This window comes from Sebastes umbrosus, chromosome 21 (genome assembly GCF_015220745.1).
Source record: "Sebastes umbrosus isolate fSebUmb1 chromosome 21, fSebUmb1.pri, whole genome shotgun sequence".
NCBI lineage: Eukaryota > Metazoa > Chordata > Actinopteri > Perciformes > Sebastidae > Sebastes > Sebastes umbrosus.
In genome coordinates, this window is record NC_051289.1 from 5,666,338 (window position 1) to 5,689,266 (window position 22,929).

Below are 22,929 nucleotides of genomic sequence, written 5' to 3' on the forward strand. Positions count from 1 at the left end.
GTCGTCGTGAGCTAGATGGTGGGGCACGCTCACATGCACGAACATGCACTAAAAGCATGCATGGCCGGCCCGGCTACAGTATGTCAACAAAGCGAGGAAAAACTCTGATTACGACACACACAGAGGGAGAGTGACTTCATTCTCTGCTCAGGTAGACTTTACTCCTCTTTATCTTTACATAGACAATAGTTGTTTGATGCTATATTAATGCTTCAAATATCATATAGAGAAGCTTTAAGGAAGAATATTCTAATCCAAAATAATTCATGACACGCTCTGAATCCAAACTTGCCACTTGCCAATATCAGACCCCTGTGTTTAACCTTTAAATAACCACAGCCCGGAGGCAATGGACCACACAAAGATCCTGCCACACACACACACACATCGCTCTAATCCACTGAAGAGAGAAAGAGGCAAGTAGAGTAAGTGTAAATATCCAACAGTGAAAAATGAAAATACAGACAAACTCTGCATTTCACAGCCAAGCAAGAGGGAGAGACCACCAGGAGAGGCAGGAGAGAGACCAAAACACACACAGGCAAGCAGCGGGATCAGCAGGAAACACAAGGAGCACACACACCCACACAACACACACACACACACATGCTCACACACAGACACACAGGGAGACCTATAAGGCTTCATTTCCTGTTTGGATGAATGCCATTCTTCCTCGACGGGAGGTCAAAAAGCCGCTGCTGCAGCACACAGACGCAACCCTAAGCCTTCGCATGAGTGTGTGTTCTTATCACTGCACACACACACATGCAGCAGAGTGTAACGGCATGCAACTGCACATCCGAGGGAATGAGTACCGGACTGAAGAGTAACCAAAACAATGACAGGCGTGCCACGCTGAGATCACAATCATGGGATGAGTCATGTGATCAGATAAGAATATTGTGTAACTGTATTATGAGCATCTCAGTGAAGCAAACAGCTGTGGGAGCAAACTGGGAGAGTACAGTAGAGTAGATGTGTCAGCTGCTTTCTGCATCCAGCCTGCTGCTTCATCACTGTGGTGGTCACTGGGTTCAATCAGCTGTGCCAGCTCCAAATGGAAGTGCAATTTAACCATTTAACATCATTGTAAAACACCGCCATACTGGCAAAATAGTGAGTTGTAAAATGTATTATCTACAAATCACATTCATAAATCTATCAGTTGTTTTATCACCACATTATCAGCTGCTCTTTTAGATAAAGCACACTCAAATTCCTACTTGATTAATTAACACTGAGTGGTCAATCTGTGGTCTGACGGCAGTTTAATTTACATTTTGACAGGATAAATATGGCTTAAAGAAAATCTAAAAGTTTCAAAAAGACTCAGTTTCTTGCACTTGATACTTGCATGGTATAGTTGCACTAAAATGCATGTTTGTATTTTATTTCTATTGTATTTTGAACATGCTGTATTGTCTTGCAAAGTCTACCATATAAGGTTTTGCTGACCAGATTTCCCCACAATTGAGCCTGACTCAGTGTTTCCTCCCTGACTAACAGGCAGAATGAGACGGAAAAAATTGTTCTTGCTAATAATGTTCCAAAGAACAATTTAAAAGAATGAACTAAGAATTGAGGGGATTTTCTATAAAGGGCGGCAATAAAAAGCATCAAAAGGGTCTTCATTTATAGCTCAGCATGTGCGTGGGTGTAGGTGTGAATGTATCGTTGGCTATATCGAGGTTGAAGGTCTTCATGCTCAATTCGAAAGTAATAACTTTATATTTGTTTTGTGTTAGTATCTACTAGGGCTGTCAATTTATTCAAATAGTTAATCGCAATCAATCGCAATTTTTTATATCTGTTCAAAATGTAACTTAAGGAAGATTTGTCAAGTATTTAATACTCTTATCAACATGGGAGTGGGCAAATATGCTTGCTTTATGCAAATGTTTGTATATATTTATTACTGGAAATCAATTAACAACACAAAACAATTAAAAATATTGTCTAGAAACCCTCACAGGTACTGCATTTAGCATAAACAATATGCTCAAATCATAACATGGCAAACTGCAGCCCAACAGACAATAGCTGTCAGTGTGTCAGTGTGCTGACTTGACTATGACTTGGCCCCAAACTGCATGTGATTATCATAAGGTGGGCATGTCTGCAAAGGGGAGACTCGTGGGTACCCATATAACCCATTTTCATTCACATATCTTGAGGTCAGAGGTCAAGGGACCCCTTTGAAAATGGCCAGGTCAGTTTTTCTTCGCCAAAATTTCAAGTTTGGAGTGTTATTTAACCTCCTTCTCGACAAGCTAGTATGACATAGGTTTTCTAGTTTCATATGATATCAGTATATTCACTCTAGCTTTAAAACTGAGCCCGCTACAACCTCGGAAAAATCTATTGCATTAATGCGTTAAAGAAATTAGTGGTGTTGAAACAAATTTGCGTTAACGCGTTATTATCACATTAACTTTGACAGCCCTACTATCTACTCGTGAAGACATGCATGCACTAAGAATGTAACTGTATATTATGGCATAGCTTTTGGAGCTAAAACAATTTGTTATAATTGTTAGTTGCAGCAGCCTCGCTGTGTGTATCAAACACTACCGTACTGAACTGTGAGCTGAATGTATTGTTATACATGCACAAAGCAACAATATGCATTCCTATTGTTGTACCTACTCTTCTCCCCGTTATCCTGAACTCCTTTCAGTTTAAGTATGGTGTCTGAGTTTCTCCAAATAAAGTTGCTTTTATTCCATCGTTACGTCTCATTCGCCACACTAGCACTCCCTCAACGAAGCTGCCACCGGCTCCAAAACTAGGACTCTCTCAGGTGAACGACAGAGGGTGTACTCATTTTCAAATACAGCTCACGTGTAGCTGCTGCATGCCTCTGGGTTCAACTTTATAAAACTAAATATAAGTGGTGCAGATCGGATTTGAGGAAAAAGCTACTCTGTTAAACTTCAGATCTGTGTCAGGGGGGGGAAAAAACATTATAATCAGGACACAGGAGCTGCAGCATGAACACAGGCTGAATGTGCATGACCCCCCCAACACACTATTCTCCCTCTCTTCCCCTTTCTATCTGGGTATCACAGAGAGGTTCTCAATGTGAGGCATTTTCTTCCGCCGGACAGACAAAGCGCTCCCTGTTCGCAGCCTCTTAGCAGCCACTTCACACGCAGCACAAGGTGGAAGCCCCGCAGGCGACTCTTTTTTCCCCATCAGCCCTTCCGCCTCAGTACTGCAGAGAGACCCCGGCTTGTGAATGGTAACGACAGCAGGGGAGGTGACGCACAAACAAATACCTGTCAACACACACAAATACCTGTGCATCTGTAACCGCACACACAGATTCAAGCACACAATTCACTATGAAGTCATACTGCAGCCTGACGTCCACTGAATATCAATACGCAGCTCGGGTACAGATACTGCATACTTAATAAACACTAGCACAGTTTAATTAGAGCACATAAGATTCATAAGATTCTGATAGTATATTGGCATCTTGATTAGTGTTTCAACTATTAGTCAATTAGTAGATTAATCCAGTGGTTTCTAACCATGGGGGTCGGGACCGATAACATAAATCTGAGGGGTCACAAAATAATTAACATGATAGGAAAGCAGAAAAAACACATTTGTTCCACACAAAATTATCTATTTTATTTACTTTTTTAATTGGGTTTTGAAAATATTTTGACTATAAGAAGATTTGCTCATTTTCTCTGCTTTACATGATTGTAATTTGAATATTTTTGGACTGTTAGTTTGTTCAAAACAAGCATTTGGGTCATATTGGGCTCTAGGAAAACATTGTATGGATCCAAAGAAAGAATTTCACAGGTGAATCGCTGAAGAAATCAAGCAATGGTTGCAGATTAAAAAATTGCAGAGGCTGAAGTTGTTAGGTTGCTAAGTATATTTAAAAGATGCAAACTGATCTCATGACTTGCAATTTTGATCAAATTGTGAATTGTATCTGTCCCTTTTTCAGCCCAAGATAGATATCCTTGTTGCCTCCCAGCACATGCAGAATAATGCAAGATGTTCTGTTTTACAGTACAGTGTAGTATAATACACTTGGCTTCCAGCTCAGAGGGATGCCAGCTCCAGTCGGAGAGATGCCAGCGCTGAGCAGACACACCCTGACCAGACTGAACCCCTTGTAGCTGCGGGCAAACCGAAAGAAAACGGCCTTGACGCCAGGCGACGTCTCGCCGCACACTGACTGACACGTTAATGTAAGAGAGCTTCGTCCTCCCGGCTTCAGGCATGGATAGCTACAGGCTTAAATCTGAAACTGAACAACACAGGAAGACTGTGAAGATAGTAGTAGAAAAAGATGGTATGATTATGTATAGCTTCTGCAGTGTGTTTATTATTGGTGTCTCGAGGATACAGGAGTCACGCTCATGTTTCATTGGTATTCACCTGAGAAATCTTCCTTTCCACTGTTAAAACAACACATATCCTTGGAACTGAAGGCTTTCCTCTTCGTTACAGATTCAGCAGAACGCAACGCCAGCCTCGAGGGCCGCCGCTAATCTCATATCCATGAGCAGCGAGGGCAACGCGATAATGATCCACCTCTGAACCGGACAGTAGAGAGCAATAAAACACACCCACGTCCCGCACAGCTCCCAGCTCTGCTTCTTTATTATTAAAACAGAGATACCCCTAATTACGGCAAACACACTAGGACCTTCTTAACCACAGAAAAACAAACTAAACGAAGAAGGAAATTCTGCGTTTTCGAGTTGTCAAGGCAAAGCTGCTAAGTCATTCACATTAGTCAGGGAAAAGTTATGCAAATTAGAGAAAGATAATTAGTTGTAGTTTAACTTCGATTTTCTGCAGTTTCTTGAAACAAAAAGAAGAAACCCCAAAAGAAAGGGGAAAACATTTCTTCACTGACCATCAGCTGACCTAACGTGACACCATCTAGTTCATATTCACCACACAAAAGTACAGAAGCGTGGGCAAATATAGCACAGTCAGGAAGGAAGGATGGAATTTCCCATGCACAAGACAAGAGACGGTGATGAGCACTTGCAATGGAGACAGAAGTCAAACAATGTAAGCTACGGCTTTCTTCTACTGATCTAAAGTACCACGTCTGACTCTCTTTCATATGCTTTTCCGACATTGCCCAGGGGGTTGTCATGGAGACGGGGCAGACAGTGACCTTGGTATCGGCTGAACGCTATTTGTCAGGATATTGACTCAAAACCTGAGTGTAAATACGCCTTTTTTGGTCTCTCTCTCTCTCTTGCCTTTCTGTGCTTGTTATCATCTATCTTCCATTTCCTTCATCCTTCCCTCTGATTTGCTGGATCTCTCTCTCTTTTTCTCTCTCTCTCTCTCTCTCTCAAGCCCTGAAGTCTCACAAGTCCTCTTTACTTCCATTAGGCTGAAAATCTGACCTTCAGTGTATCCTGAAAGAATTTCTGGCGCTCTTAGCAAAGCTCTGTCAGAGGAAAAACACCAGAGAACGGACATGGGAAAGACAAAACTAAAAGGAACTATACTCCCTCAATTCCATCGCAGCATAAAGAAGGTTTCCAACAAGTTTAGATTCAACCATGAAGTGTGTTATACGCGTGTTCCAGGTTTGGTGCATGCCACCCACTTCTAATCTACGGGATGCCACCTGGCTGGAGCTCTTTGTTTGATTTGTCTGAGCTCTTAATGCCTTCATTGGATGAGCGGCTGGATTTACCTGCACATGGCAGAATCCTCATGCTATAGAGAGGAAAAGGTTAAGAGAGGAAAAACTCTGATGGTGTCTACAAGGCCACCGTTTTTGATACACATTCAAGTCAGGAATGATCTGATATATGTATGGAGGATGGAACCTGCCAAAATCAAAAATAAATAAATAAATAAAATAAATAAATGACTTGATAGATAAATATATATGCCATTAAATGTAAAAATAATAATATTAAAAATACATTTAGGTATTACTCAATTGATAAAATGTGAAATAAATTGATATGTCTGTTTTAATTAGCTTAGTTATTTATCTTTGTATAAATTTCCCTATCTACTCTTCTTTTTAATTTTATTTATTTGTAATATGTTTAAATGTATTTATTCATTATTCAATTTATGTATGAATTTAATTAATACATAAATAAATACAGAAATTTAATAATGAATAAATAAATTTTAAAATGCAAAAAATACATTTAAAAGTCAATAATATATATATATATATTAAATTGGAAAATTAAATAGAAGAGTAAATATGGGAATTAATACAAAGGCAAATAAATGAAAAAGCAAAGCAAATCAAAACAAAAATCAATTCATCAATTTATGTCACATTTGGTCAATTAATTAAAGCCTACATTTATTTTTTATATTTTTGCTACATTTACTGGCATATTTATTTATTTATTTATTTATTTTGGCAGGTTCTGTCCTCCATACATATGGGTTGGTTTTCTGGACAGTCAATTGAGAACTTGTCAATAATACAATAATCAGACAGGAATGTCTGTTTTTGGTTGACTGAATACCTGACAAATCAAAATTTGTCATCACGTGAAAGCAAACAATTATATTAAAAATCTATTATTGCCATAAAACAATCCTGCAGTCCTAGCTACCAGGGTATGAAGCGTACAGCAAAATCATCATATTGTCCACGGTTAGCCTGATATATTCAACTTCAAAACTTTAACTTTATTGCTAAAATGTGTGGATCTGGTATTTGTGTCCAATTTTTATGTAAAATAAGCCACAGAATTAACAGAAAAAGCATTAAAATATATTTTAAAAATGCATGCACATTATTTGGTGATATATGTGACAAAATATTAGATATTACTACTGGCTACAAGACAGATCTATAAGTACAGTATGTCCGTATATGTGTTAAGGCTGCTCAGTAATCAGTATTGCAGACCAATAATTGCAAGTTACACTGATTGATTGTGGTAAATGTAACTGTTTTATAGTGTTTGTGTGCCACTGAAGACGACCAGAGTATAAAAGAAAGTCAAACAGGCCAGCAGTCATTTAGCCAAACACACAGCCAGTCAGGCACTTGTGTAAGACCAATACCAAATAGCAGCCAATAAAAAGGAACCATGGAGACTGCAGAAGGCCTCGTACTGTGTTTGAAAATAACAGCGTCTGTGTGAAAGTGAGAGGAGAAGTGGGAAGTGTGGGGTACCATTCTTCACAGCTGTATGGTCTGTGGTGTGTGTGTGTATCTGCGTTTAATTCTGACCTGGGAGATGTGGTTGATGGAGGACTCCATGCGCCGCAGCTGCGAGGCCTGGATGTCCAGCAGCTGCAGTACATTGTTGGCTAAGGCATTGATCTGGTAGGCCACGCTGGCCAGGGACTGGGTGGTGTAGGCTTTGGTCTCCTCCAGAGCTTTCCTCTTGTCCTGGGCCTGTGCACGAAAAGAGATTAGAGAAAAAAAAAAAGAGATGAAAAAAAAGATGGAAGAGGAACCTAGTTACTGTTAATATCACATAACATTCACATCCATCTTCTATCCAGGTCAGGTTTGTGGTGGATTCGGGCCAATAGAGCGGCCGAGGCATCCTTTTCCCACCCCAGCTCTCATTCCCCCAGATACCACGCTCTCTCTGGGGGGATTTGAGATGATGTAACCCGTCCTGCAGCAGCCATATTGGAGGCTCTGAGAACTGAGTGCAAACAGCTGACTACATTTCTGACAAATAGAAAACTTGACCAGCTTGTTAGAATTTAACATACTTAGCATATTCATCAATACATTGTTTAATTTCTGTCTTTTTTTAAAGAGAAAGTAGCATTTTGCTACTGACAATTTTGGCAAAAAGTTTCTGTTCAATGCTAGTACACTAAACATTTTACTTTTGTTGCACTTTACTATGTTTATTTGGTCACAAATTACAAATGCTAACACATAAGTTCCCTTGCAACAAAAACAAGCTGTATATTTATGTTATATATTTGGTGATCGACCACGTGAATAGATGACAAAACCTACTATTGGGTTTAGCAGGGCCCTACATCTATGAGGCTTATAACCACTGATAACGCCCCATTCAATGACCCGACAACAATCTAATCGGCTGTGCTAATCACTGTGATTTGCATATTTATGAATGTTTAGAACGTGTTGTGTGTATTAACAGACGTAGAGGAAGTGTATTAGTAAGTTTGGTCATTGCTGGAATCTGCTGCTGCTATTGTGTATTTAAAGTACAGATAATTTTGCTAACGTAGCTACAAACTTTTAGAGGGTCACCTTTTTAAGCCTAGTTAGTAACCGTTTAATACTCAAAAACATACCTTTTGGTGGAGTAATTATTTAGTGTATTTAGTAAAAGCTCACATTAGCATCAAATGCACCATGACACATGTATGGTATGATACATGCGCAGTAAAATCTGGTCAGCACTCGCCGAAATTGAGCCAATCGCAACGCGCGACCGCAGCTTCAGTTACACTGCACGTGTTATACCCCGAGACCCATGTCCGCCCGTGACCCAGCCTCCTTTCCATAGGCCTTGCAGCTAACTAGCCAGCCAGCCAGGTTCATTTCTAAACCAACTACTAGGTGCTTAAATGTGAGCTTAAACTAAATACATTTTAAGGAATACCCCACCTTTCAAGCTTACAAGTCATGTACGTTTGATACTCAAGCTATTTCAGTGGATTGTTGATTAAATGTTTTAGTATAAGCTTATCAGCATTAGCATCAAAAACACCCAGTGGCTTGTTTAATGAATTAGCCTGCTAGCTAGTTAGTGGGCCAAAAAACAAAGTGAAGTGTTTGTTTATGTTGACTGAGCTGACACAAACTAATAACCCACAATGCTACAGTTTACACTTTTCCAGTCTTGCACCACATTATTTGGAAAAGGACAACAGCACTGACGGTTACAATGATACCCAAAAAGTGGCCAAACCAGAAAAACTGTGGTAATGACACGCTCTCGAGAGCCACCTCACATCAAAAAACAGGCTGAGGCAAAGAGCCAAGCTCCAAACTGAGCCATCATGTTTGATCTCTGCGGGCTCTTCCCAACGCTGCTCGCTCATAAAGTCGAGTCCAAAGAGCGCTGCCTGGAGGGGCAACGCTGGGCTTTGATAACAGGCTGCCGTAGCGGGGGGTAGTTGGTGGTGGAGGAGATGATTACTGGTAGTAGTGGTTAGAGGGCAAAACAGAAGGGAACATTTGGGCATATGAAGACGAGAGGACGGACGGACAAAATGAAAACAACCATGTAACTGCTGTCTCATTATGGATTCCCCGTGGCGGCGCGTAACTAATCCAGAAGCAATCCGTATGGCTAAAAGCTCCTGACCTGGAGAGCCGCTGTGCCGGTTGCCTCTGACGGACGCCGGGTGAGGACATGACAGCGTTTAGATGCGTTTCTTTTAGCGGGAATCAGAGCAGCAGATGTGCATTAACAGCCTCAGGAAGGGAGGAGAGATTCCTCCAGAGGGCTCGGAGCAAAAGGCCATCTGCTGGAAGCACATTCATTCATGTGCACACACAGACACCTACTACTGACACTGCAATATGCAGTATGGTAGGTGGAGTAACAGCTGCAGGAAATATATAAATATATGAAATGAAAACAAACAAATAAAACGGCCTTATATCCATGGTGGCCATTTCTAAATAGCAAGCGCATGCAGTTTTTGCTGTGTAGGGACATTTCAACATATGCTTGCCTGTGCAGGACTGCTGAGCCACATATCAAGCTGCAAGTCAGAGATGACGTTTATGTTGAATTTCTCAGCATTATAATATTATTCCTAATGCTGACTCCATCTGAAATCCCAGAAAATAAAATTGTAGAGACTCTGCACAAAAATATCTGTTACGCTGCACCAGATCCGACTGTTATCAGGCCTTTAAATGTGCATTATCGCTCGCTATAAGCATCATAGATGTGGGTCAGTAGGGGCCTACTACGCCTACTATGTTGTTAAAGTGAAAACACAAACAAAACCACTTAGTTAAGTTTAGGGGGAAACATGTTTTGGCTTAAAATAACTTTGTTTAAATAGTGAAAGTGAAACTTAACACTTGTGAACACAAAAGCAACTACACGTTGTTGGGTTTCAGAAAGGATGCGAAACCCAGTCTCCTGGGTGAACATGCTGTGTTTTGTGTCACATCCCATCGCCCCTGAACTCCACCCCAGTTTTACTTTACTACGGTCGCTAGAGGTCACTTTTTCATTCCTTCTTTTGGTGATCGACCACGTGAGCAGATGACAAAACCTACTATTGGGTTAGGGTTAGGGTTAGGGTGCAGGCACTGAACCCAGTTGTATAATATCTCTATTTCTCTGAATGGAGCTCTCTAAAGTCTGAGAAAATAACCCTGATGATGTCATCAGGGGTATCTCATGTTTTGACTCGAAACTTCAAATTTGTAACAGAAAATCTGCGTTAGAAATTTGTGGTGTGTTTATTAACCAGGCAGCAACCTCCAGGTCTAAAAAGTGAAGCCAATGTTTAGGTGCCTTAAACTTGCATTCTTTCTAATAGCAAACAGGAGGCAAGCGACTCTGGTTGCAAAAAGAAGTCAGATTGTATAGAAGTCTGTGAGAAAATGAGCCTACTTCTCACTTGATTTATTACCTCAGTAAACATTGTAAACATGAGTTTATGGTCTCAATCGCTAGTTTCAAGTCTTCTTCAATACAGCATGATGTTCATTTAGTAAATTATGGTCCCATTTAGAGTCAAATAGACCATAAAGCAGGGGATGCTTTAGGGCGTGGCTACCTTGTAATTGACAGGTCGCTGCCACGACGTTGACCGGTCTGAGAGTTGTCCGTGTTTTCGTCTTTAGAACTTTAACCTCCACCCTCTCGTGTTACTTCTGGTTTCAAAAAATATTGCGACAGCCAAAACGCCGAACTTGAGGCTTCAATGTGGCAGTCCACAAATCAATGGGTGACGACACGGTGACTACGTTCACTTCTTATATACAGTCTATGGTGAAAACATGTATTCTGGGAAATGTAGCATGCAGGGTTTTTGATGCTTGGCTCTGGGTATCTTAACGCCTGCTGCTTCAATTTTAACCATTCGGTTTTAATCTGTTTCTTAGAAACCGCCCAATTTAGTGTAATACTAAATTGCTGGTGTATCCCTTTAACTTGGTTTAATATCTTGCAGCTGCAGAGCATAGACAAACAGCACCATTGACACTGCAGCTACTGAACCCATACTGTGACATGAAAAACTAATTTGCATCCCGCATTAAAACATGCTGCTATTCGCTGTGATTCACGATGCAGACTGCAATATTGTGATATTAAGAAACTGCACAATTAACTTGGTTTTGTCCACATCTTGCAGCTGTAGACAAACAGCACCATTGATGCTTCAGCACACAACCACTGAACTGTGATGTGTAAAGAAATACACATTTACATCCTGCATGTCTTACAAACGTATTCATTCAAGGTAGTTTCCACATAAAGCACATGTGATGTTGTTTAGTCCGTGTGTTTCAATGGCTGCAATTGATGCATTTTTAAAATGTGTCCAATCCTTTTTCATACTTATCATGCATTCTGGGTAAATGCTTTATTCCCCAAGAAACAGATGAAACTTTCTTTAATTTTGATGATAAGTGGAAGGGGAAAGAAATGTCTGTTCCGCAATGGCAAGACCACAATGAACAAACATTTTGTCTTTCACCAGATGATACAGCACAAGATGACGAGCTCGTATCCGTTCCAGATTTGAAGCTGTTAAACTACGCTCTAAAATTGGTGCACCAAAGACTATTAACAGTCATCCCCTTCTACCACAGTTTCTCAGTGTTTTATTTCCCCAGTGACACAGTGACTACAGCCACAATGAATCAGATTAAATGGTCAAGAAAGCAGATACCATGAATTGAAAGGGCTGACTGAGACTTTCATGGTTGACATGATGTTAAATCCTGGTGTTAATCATACAACTGTAATTATTCTTCAAATCCAGAGCTCAGTCCACACAATCTTTTTTTTTTTTTAATTTTCTTAAACAGAGGATGAAATAAACCGAGTCAACATGCCAAAAACGTTCAGTGGTAAAATCAGCTTCTTCTGTATTTCTGGACAAATTGCTCCAAACTGCATTAGCTGCCAGAGCTGTGATGTGAGGTCAGCGGTGGGCGTTGGGAGGACAGATGAGACACTTGATTGCATCGCCACTGGCGGCATCTTAGTGCCGTCTGCTCTAGTTAAAGCCCCCATCGTCCCTTCACTTGTTCACGCATCAGAAGTCGGCCGTTCACAAAACTAACCACATTTGTTGTTCAGTTACCCGAGAATCTTAACTCTGACATCCATCCTCAAAGAGATGGACTGGTAGATTAGGAGTGGAGGAAAAGAGAGATTCGTATCTTCTAAGATTCTGAATCGATTCACAGCTTGCAAAAATCTATTTATAAAAATGTTTTTTTTCTACAAAAAGAAGCTAGATATTGCTACTGCTGGGCAGATATCCTACACACCGAATCAAAGTTGTGTCACGCATGATTGTGTGATTTGAATCAATGAATTGGAAAGTTTCTGAGAAATAAAAAGGCAGCTGACATAAGCCAACCAATTGTATTTATGTAACAGGTAGCAATTTAGTTTTTTGTAGTAAAACTTGAAATTTTTTGAGGTCACTGAGAATTGTTTTCACTCTGAATTTCCATTCACATATCTTGAAGTCAGAGGTCAAGGGACCCCTTTGATTCACCTCACCAAAATTGTGTGTAACTTTTGAGCGTTATTTAGCATTTTTCCCCAAAAGCTAACATGACATGGTTGGTACGGATGGATTCCTTAGGTTTTATAGTTTAATATGATACCAGTATCTTCACTCTACACTCTAAGACTGAGCCCGCTACAACCTCTGAAAGACAGAATAGTGGCCTTTCTTAATAGTTTATATAATAAAAGACAGATATACAATATTGCTACGCAAAATATTGCGATGCTATGCTGTATCGATTTTTTCCACCACCCCTCCCGCCTTTAATAGCGCACAGCGGACTGGAGTAGATCCTGAAATTTGTACCCCTATGTACTGAATCAGGAATCAATTTTGAATCAAATCGTGACCCCAAGAATCACAATCATATCGTGAGATACCGAAAGATTCACACAAAGAGAACAAACGGTGCTTGAGACGTTCGCCAGGAGAGGGACAAAATGTGTGCTTGCTCAGTACAAAAGGTAAATAACAGCACCGGAGAGCTGAGTGTAGTACACCACAGCAGGAGATGCAGAGAATGAGGTGAGCTCCCAGAGAGCTTTAGTGCTCCTGGGGCACTTTATCTCATATTTCTGAGCTGAGTAATGACTGAAAGACACTGCAGAGTATCCAGGCAGTAGTAGACAGTCTGTCAGCACCTCGGCCGGGTTTAAAAAGGGAGTACAGAGGAATGCACGGTCCGTGTACACACAAAGTGAAATTGTAGCTGGGAGCTGAGGCAAGCTAGATAATCAAACAGCCACTCGAATACAGCAAGAATACAGAACCAGCGTAGCAATGTTTGATTACAAATGCTGTATGGAAGCATGTATGTGGCCCGGGAGCAAGAAGGGAGTGGCAGCCACAAGAATGGATTTGTCTCATGGGAAGTTTTTGAAGTGCTGAACTGGATAAATGCTTCCAAGTCACTTCGTCACCCATCCAGTCTGGCGAGATAACGGCCAACAACCGCCACTGAAGTGCAATCGTGCTTTTTTTTTTTTTTTTTTAAAACAGGGTGGTGCATTGCTTCACTGTCAGGGCTGCATGGAGACGGTAGGAAGGAAAGCTCCAGACTTCCTCCCTGAGGATAGAAGCTGGTCAGGGGTCAGAGGAGGTGGAGCTGCCTCTCCACCCAGAAGCCGGAGCATAAATAGGAAATGGACAAAATGAGTGTTCCTCCTGACTCCTGGACATGACTCATAGAGGATCTGAGGAAGTGAGACATAATATCTAAATCAAAACTCACTGAATCATCCCTCCAAAGTTTGACAAAAACTCAACAGGGATTAAATTAAAGGAGTTCAAACATGTGTGACTACACTACAGCGTTATTACTGTGCAATCTGCTCCTGGATTTGTACAGCTGACAAGCACATTTGCGTTTATGTGCTCCCACTTGTCCGGAGGGGGAAATGCTCTCGGAGCAAAAAAAAAAGAAAAAAGAGAAACTCTCAGGAATGTTTGGAATCCTGCAACATGTCATACATCTCCGAACTTTCAAGTGTTGCTGGAGAGCTCTGCTACATGGAGGAATAAAAACAAACATACCGTAACAGAGCAACCAATTTGTCTCTTCTAATCTGTGAACTGGACAGGTTGGAATAGAAATAGGAGGTGAACGTCTCTCCTCTAAGGTATCTAGTGTAGTGTGGAGCGGAACGAGTGGTAAATCCAACTGGAAGGTCGTAGAGATCACATGGCTTTTAGTATCGACCGCTGATCGCTGCAGACTGGACAGGGTGAGATAAGTGAGACAGCTGAGGGCTACACGCAGCGCTCCGTGGGTTGTTGTATTGATGCGGCTGTCTGACATCCAGCAGCTGATTGTGAATAGGGCTGTATGATTTTGAAAAAAATATGCAATTGTGATTATTTTGACTGATATTGCAACTGTGATATTAGAGGGAATAATCATTTTTACATCATTCTCATTGAAAAACACATTAAAATGGTTAAAGTGTGATTCTTGCGGGGATCTGAACCAAACAATGTTTTATTTAGTCAGTAGAATATGTTGTGAAGGCCAGGACATCTCTGCAGCACCACAATATTCAATTTAAAATGGTGTTTGGACACACATTTTGTCTTTAACAAATATTGCGCCCAGTGTTGCCAGATCAGATTGCCAGTTTCCAGCCCAATCGCAACTTAAAACCCGCCAATTTCAATTAAAAAAAGCAGCCCAGTGTTTTCACAATATTTCCAAAACCCTGCCAAATGTTGATAAAAGCAGCCCCAAATTTCATCCACCAGCCCAAGAGTATTTTTCCCCGCCCAACTTAATCAAAAGTTGCGGAAAACTAGCCCAATATTTCCTGGTCATTTAGTTCCTTCTGCCATATGGACACAATGACCATGTTTACATGCACAAAATATTCCATTAATAATCCTGTTTACATGCAGCTGTGCATACTCCGATTAACGTATAAAACGCCACCATGACGTGCGTCCTACGTGTACGTAAACTGAATATCTTTGGGCATTTGAGGACGTCGTCTTGAGCTTTGGGAAACTTCTGATCGACATTTTTCACCATTTTATAGAACAAACAACTAATCGATTAATCGAGAAAATAATCTACAGATTAATTGACAATGAAAATAATCGTTAGTTGCAGTCCTATTTGGAATAATAGTGGAATATGAGTGTGCAGGTAAAAGTTGTCAGTGATATGTTACAAACCCAATGGTGAGTCTGCCAGTTGCAGTCGATAATCTAGTGATCGCTTATGTGTCACTTTCTACTGCTGCTACTTCTCTATTACTGCAATTTGATGACACTTGATCACATGAAAGGACAAAGTTCACATCATTACAGAGGAATTCCAGTATTTGTCAGCCTGGGTCTTATTCCCTTAATCTTGGTAACATTTTACTGATCACTTCTGTAATTCAGATTTGGGAAATGCAAACTCTGGCAAGAACAATATAGATTGGGGCCAATGGTGGTAGGCAATTACTTAATTTGTCCATCAGTGAGCACTGACAAGTTCAAGTTTATCTTAAGTATATCTTGAGGGACCCTTATCAAAAATTCAATTAGTTAGTTTGTTTGTGTTATTGGGCGAATTTGGTTAGTTTGGACTCACTAAAGTCACACAATAGTACAAACAAACTAACCGATCGAGGCAGCGGGCCTGGAGGATAACAAGAAACTGAGCTAAAAGGGGAGTTCAATTTATAAAATTAATCCAAGAAAAAGCTGCTAATTTAAATACTGATCTTAATATAAATGACAGAACATCCAAACTTAAATATGAAACTGTGAGAAACTTATCGCCAACACAATCCACCTGTGGAGACAGACGAGGTAGTGAAAGTGACACTGGAACGTGATGAGAATCAGGAAAGCCTGCAGACTTAACAAGTTCAACCCTTCCTTGAGCAAACTCTGAGCAGTACGCTACGTGAATTCATAATTCCTGCGGGGCAGATGGAGGCTGACTGAAAGGCCATAAGGTCTACCTGACCTTGAAGAAGTGCCAGCGAGCGCACAATTAAAAACTCCTTCGGTGTGTCAGGGAGGGGACCCAAAGGGAAACTCATTAACCTTTCTTCTTCAGTGACCAGTTAAAAGTCACTGATCTATACCTGAATAAATAAAATTAACAATCTATTTTTCAGAGTGTTTCCTAGGAGTTCTTCTTCCTGTTTGCTGGGTCGCCCTCCTGACACAGAGGGTGTTTGTTTGGTTGGATTATTCACCCTTCTCTACATAAAGAGGAACAGTGTGAATGATGCATAAAAAGATGACACGTCTTCTGCACGAATCCAACTACAGGCAGACAATTTTAGTCTGAAACAATGGCTCCTACACTCTAACGAGACTGTAACAGATAAGTCCAACAGTCTGGACCAAACCAGCCTCAGTCAGCTGAGGGGGGAAGGAGTGACAGGTGGTGAGAGAGGATGAATGGGCCCGGCTGGTAGGCTGAGAGCCGCTAGGCCTCGCCATGCTGGGAGAAAAACCAGGCCACTCCACACAGACAGATAGAGAGAGAGAGAGGGAAAGAAGGACAGGAAACCAGGACTCAGTAACCCAGAGAGACAGAACTGTGTTAAAAAAAAGGCCACCTGCTCTCTTCCAGGAGAGAAACTCTCATTAATTCACCTGGGAAAACAGCACAGGACAGGTAAGGTTATATGACCAGGACATATCTGACGCAGGCTGCTACCTGCATTGATTACCACATACCAGCACACATTTCAAAACTGCTAATTTAGGAGCAGAACTAAAAGTGGGCATCGTGCTGGCTCAGCAGGCAGAGTCACATGTCCTCCTCGGCTTGCAACACTGCATCTGATCTGGCCTATAACCTCCTGGTTGGCCATACTTCCATTTCCCTTTTCTTTGTTTGTTACTGTATGCTGTATATTTAAACTTCCCCCCCAGAATTCCTGGTAAAGACAGTGCAATCAATTTCAAAGAAATATTAATACCAACATGATGGTAAACTGTTCCATTCTCTAAACCCTATATGTGCTGACACGAGGTTTTTTTTAAAGGAGGATGCTTTTATGTGAGAGGAATATCAAGAGCTGCAACAATCAATTAATCCACAGATTATTTAATCAATTCATAGTTTTGTCAATGAAATGCAAAAAACGTGCCTAAATGTCAAAATTCTCAGAGCCCATACTGACATCTTCAACTTGCTTGTTTTGTTTGACCATCAGTACAAAACCCAAATATATTCAATTATATGACAAAGAATTAGGGATGCGGGTCCGATACTGTGCTCATGTACTCGTACTCGCAAAACGGCTCCGATAAAACGGCAAGTTGCGGCTGTGAGCCACCTTTGCCCTGAGCCTTTCCAAGCCGGCCTAGAGCCGGTCGCGGCGCACCGCTTGTATGCGGGACTCCCCAGCCTGTGGTGTGTCGCTCACACCCTCCAGCTGGCTGTTAACGAGGGTCTTTTGGCACAGAGAAGTACTCGTATCAGTACTCGGTATCGGAGAGTACCCAAATGTTAGTACTTGTACTTGTACTCGGTCTGAAAAAAAGTTGTATTGGTGCATCCCTACAAAGAAGGGCTACAAAATCCCCATACTGAAGCTGGAACCACTGAAATATAAAACTAAGATATATTCAAAATAGTTGCAGATTGATCAACGAATTGTTTCAGCTCTACAAATATCAAATACAGCCCGCGCACAACCGATACAACCTGTAGTATTACAGTATTACAGTGTTTAACAAAGCCAGTCAACAGCCCTCTCAGTGTGTCCTGCCAACACTGCCAGGTGGCCCACTTTGCATACAGTGTACGCGTCCTTGTCACAGAGGTTAAACAAACTGACTGGCATCAATTAAAAAAGAAAACAAGTGAGCCAAATCTCAAGGGGGAGTATTTGATGTAAAGTTTATCAGCCTATTTGATCTGTAGTTTGGGATTTATCCTCCTTAAAATTACCAAACAATATGGAGGGAAAATCATTTACATTTGTGCTCTATTTGTATGTTTCTTTACACATGATGTTACTTCCAATAAATTCCAAAAATAGATTTTTTTTTTCTACCCTATATAGTTAGAATAAACAGGAACATACTAAAATAAAAAAATAAAAAACAGATTTATCAGATCTAATGCATGTGTCTGAATTTGAAAGGGTGTTTTTGGCTCTATTATTAAGCCACTTCCTGACACAGAGAGAGAATGCATTTCCAAGTAAGTCAGCAGGGCAAACAGGAAACATAACTCTGACCTGTCAGTGTGTCATATACCACACAAATACCATCAAACACTCCCTGCTTGGACAAACAAAACTCACTATATCAAGTTAGAAAGTGAGGCGGTGATCTGTCCTTTAAACAGAGATTTCACCGACTGCTTCAGTCTGATGAACTGCAGGTCAACATCAAACAGTCACAACACCACCACAGCTTCCATGACCAGAACAGAGAGAAGAAGAAGAAGAAGAAGAAGAAGAAGAGGGGATGGAAATGTGAAGGAGGACGAGCCGATTCAAGCTGAGGCATGTTGATATGTGCACGGTTTACACACAGTGTTTGTGTGTTGCTATCAGAGGCAGAGAGAGAGAGAGAGTATCTACAGCAGACAGAGAGGGATTATGAAAAGTGCACTGTTAGTCTGACACTCGCTTCACACAGAGCTCGCAACGTGTGCCGAAAGGCTTAAAATCCAGATTTTTACGTCACGCTTTCAACACAAGGACAGAAAACACAAATCGGTTTGACTCAGGAAACACAACTTTTCATAGTTAAAGTTAGAACAAATATCCCCACTGTACTCTTTATCCACAGCTACATGGAAATGACATTTTGGAGAAGTATGTTTCTGTGCACTTCCTTTGCACATTTTACATCTCATTAGTTTGGGGCTCCGTGGAGACTTTTATTCCCATGATGATCTAAACACTATTTTTGGAGCCTCTTCTGTTTACCAAGAGAAAACACACTAATATTCTGTCAGTTAATACAAAAGTGGTCAGATTTAAAGACACTAAACCCACCTTTTCATACTATCATTTCTTAGGAAAAAGAAAAACTACTCCAGTAATCTAAATATATTTTAGTTCTTTATTTATTTCTATTTTTGGTGACATCTATGTAGCACTTCTATCGAGTTTAAATGCACTTTTTATAAGTCGTTTTAGACAAAATAGGGGCAAATATGAGCAATTGTCTATCTATCCAGTATTCGATATCCAGCCCTACAAAACAGTGACAGTCTCGTCATTTCGGTAGGAAATTTAAGACAGTACAGCAACAAATATGTGCTATTGGCAACTGTGGTTCGGACTAAAAGACCGTCATGCAAAATATTTAATCAAAAGTAAACAAAATTACGTTGTTTCTGCTTTTTTATATAGAGATCTCAATACTAGGGCTGTCCTCGACCAAAGAAATTCTTATGTCAACTAACGCTCATACGATTTAGTCGACTAATCGATTAGTTGATTCAACAGATCTGTAGAACTGAGTTTCTCAACAAAGAATTAAACAAAAGCACCACTTTAAATCTGGTGTTTACCAGAGATGTGCTCATAAGTTTCTTATAAATAAGTCATTCAGCATGAAAAAAGCATAAAAAATGACTTATTGGCTAAAGAAATCTTAGTCGACTAAGACCAAAACGACTGATTAATTAATCGATTAAGATTATTTTAAATTAAAAAACTAGTGCCAATGCAGTACCTAAGTTTTGTAGCCATACCAAAACATTTTTTTTTTACCAAAAGACAACATTTTATCAAAAAATAACAACTTCATAACTTCTTCACATCTTCAAGAATGAAAAGAACCACAAATCTGACCATTCAACACCAACTTTCAGTAGTTTTAGGTAATCTCTGCCATGGATACATGTCTGTCAGTATTCAATAACCAGCCTGTAAACGGTGACAGTCTTGTCACTAAACATCAGCAACAAATATGGGCTATTGGCAACTGTGGTCTGGACTAAATTATATCAGCATCTGCATCAGCACCGGCCTTCAAAACCTCCAAAATACTGTCATGCTGCAAAAGATTTACTCAAAAGCAAACTAAAGACAATCGTTTCTGCTTTTATATAGAGATCTCAATACTGTGTCATCGTGGGAAATCAGTTTGTAACGCCTCTATCTCGTGTTACAGCTCGCTGTGGTAAACAAGAACCATAACAAGGAGATTCCCACATTCATTTATTCAACTGTATCTGAACTATCATGATAAATAAGTGCACAAAAAGACACACCTTGCTTCTAAAAGTAGCGGGAAAAACAAAAGCTTCATGAACTTCATTTTTAGTGCTCATGTGGGACAAAGATGACAACCTTCTTGTCCTGTATTGTTTGCGTGGGTTATAACTGGCACAAAGTTTGACTCACAATGCCAAATCACCCGAGGAGGACTCTGAAGAAAAAACAAATTACAGGGAGTCCTTGGGGAGTACAGCTGGAGTAGACACACCCTCCCTCATAGCTGATATGGTGGGCTGCTGTCTTCCTGCTCAAAAATGTTTTTCTCACCAACCGCTGTTTGTTTGTCACTCAGTTTATACTCTGGCTTTTTTAGAAGTGGCTTTTACCACAGATATATATGTGTGCTAAAATTAAAAAAGACATCTGTGGTCATTGTGACACCAGAGTGAAGTTCATTATGACACATCAAAAATATTTTGACTAGAGGACAGATGTGAAGCCCCAGCATAGATTAAAGCAAGCTGTTACCATGAATAAGTTGAGAAAAATCAATACCTTTTATTGACCAACTAACAATAGCTTTACATTCCTCCTTGCAGAATTATCTTAAATTGCCTCTTTTCTCCATTGAGTCTGGCCTAAACAAGCTACCTTCCACAGATTTCCATGCATATATTATGCTTTAATGTGGCATTATAAGTTGTTTAATGGTTAAAACCAATAAAAGCTATGCACTGACATTATAGCATTTGCACTGAGTGCTTACAAGCCCATAATGTGGACACTATACCTCCCCTCCACTGTTATATCACTGTAGTATCCCAATGGGGACTTTTTGTGGTATTAAATGGTGCGTTTAATGACCTCACGGAAATGTAATGGACTGCTATGTTATACTCTAATATTCACATGTAGTTTGGCATTTAGGTGTATATATTTTAGGTTGCGTCAGCTTCAATTAAAGCGAACAAACTGGAATAACTTTCTAGTTGATGTCTTTTTAAATTGAAATTGAAAATATTTGAAAACCTTTGCTACTTTGTGTGATTTGATCAATAATACAAAATATATAATCAACAAATAAATTAGGATGTAATATTATGAATTATGGTGAAACTTTACAAGCTACACAGCTGATAAAGTATATAAACTAAAATAGTTAAAATGAGCTCCAAATTTACCAGCTGCAAATTATTATTATAATTTTATAATAATTATTATTATTATATATTATTAATATTATTATAATAATACAAAATATAACCAACAAATAAATTAGGATGTAATATTATGAATTATGGTGAAACTTTACAAGCTACACAGCTGATAAAGTATATAAACTAAAATAGTTCAAATGAGCTCCAAATCTAAACATCTATTATAATTTTTAATAATAAAAATTATTATTACATATTATTATTATTATTATTAATATTATTATTATTATAAACTTAACCTTTACTTAATTATATATAAAATATATATATATATATAATATATATATATATATTAGTAGTATTTCTTCAACCTCTGGTCTGTGCTACTCCAAAAATATATATAAATATATAATAAATAAATAAATGACTTTTTGTGGTATTAAATGGTGCGTTTAATGACCTCACGGAAATGTAATGGACTGCTATGTTACACTCTAATATTCACATGTGTAGTGTTTAGTAGTGTGGCATTTAGTGTATGAATTTTAGGTTGTGTCAGCTTCAATTAAAGCAAAACAAACTGGAATAACTTTCTAGTTGGTTAGTAGTTGTTTATTTATTGAAATAAAATCCTTTTCAGCAGCTAAAACTGTAAAACACAGGCCTCCCTGTGAGCAAGTGAAGCCCTCTCTCTTTATGAACCGTGTAATAATAATACAAAAAAAAGAAAAAGTAGACACACCCTCTGAGTAAACGAATAAATGTGATTAATAGTGAGAACAAACACTAGATATCTAGTATGTAACAGTATATAAAAGCATGTGTTAAAGCTCTGAGCTTTTGGGCGGATCATTGAAGCTTCTTTATCCACATTTCCTGTCCCAACTGCCGAGTCCATCCAAGAGCTTTAGAGCAGACAAAGATATAACGGTTAAGATAGTTAACTCTCTCACCTGGACATAGTTGTTCTCGCAGTAGTCTGCTACTCTGGTAAGGTTCTGGTAACTCTCCACAAGCGCTCTTTTACCGGCTGGAATCTCTTCCTCTAACAACATTTGTAGCTCTGCCATCTTAACATGAACATGTCTCCTCCGCAGCAGCAGAGCCTCCCTTCCTCCCTTCTCTTCCCTCTCTCTCTCTCTTTGATTGAAGCAGCCACCAGCTCCGCTCTCTATTGTGGGATTCACTGTGACCGAAGAGCACGGAGATCGTCTGTGACGGGGAGGAGGAGTCACTCTGCTGGTGGTTTTAAAAACGTGGGACCAGTGTTTTGGTCTGGAAAGCAAGCAAGGCTGAGAGGTGGATTCAAGATGTTTATTGTCAATTCAATTCAATTCAAATGGCTTTATTGGCATGACGTAACACTGTACATATTGCCAAAGCATATCCAAATGATGAACATTTTACAATAGTATAATATATATATATAT

General features: G+C 39.7%; 1 protein-coding gene and 1 long non-coding RNA gene across 2 annotated transcripts in view; one reads left to right on the forward strand and one right to left on the reverse strand.

Moving 5' to 3' along the window:
• The window catches only part of abi1a (abl-interactor 1a), a 56,079-nt gene extending 33,397 nt beyond the window's left edge, over window positions 1–22,682 (reverse strand). The window contains 2 exon segments of the mRNA XM_037757191.1: window positions 7,220–7,387; window positions 22,453–22,682. Of these exon segments, the coding sequence (XP_037613119.1) occupies window positions 7,220–7,387; window positions 22,453–22,569 (285 nt within the window). The 5' untranslated portion in view covers window positions 22,570–22,682.
• On the forward strand, window positions 3,915–4,615 carry LOC119480687. Its single transcript, XR_005204986.1, has 2 exons — window positions 3,915–4,220; window positions 4,483–4,615. It is a non-coding gene; the product is annotated as an uncharacterized LOC119480687 (long non-coding RNA).
• Window positions 22,683–22,929: the final 247 nt, after the last annotated feature.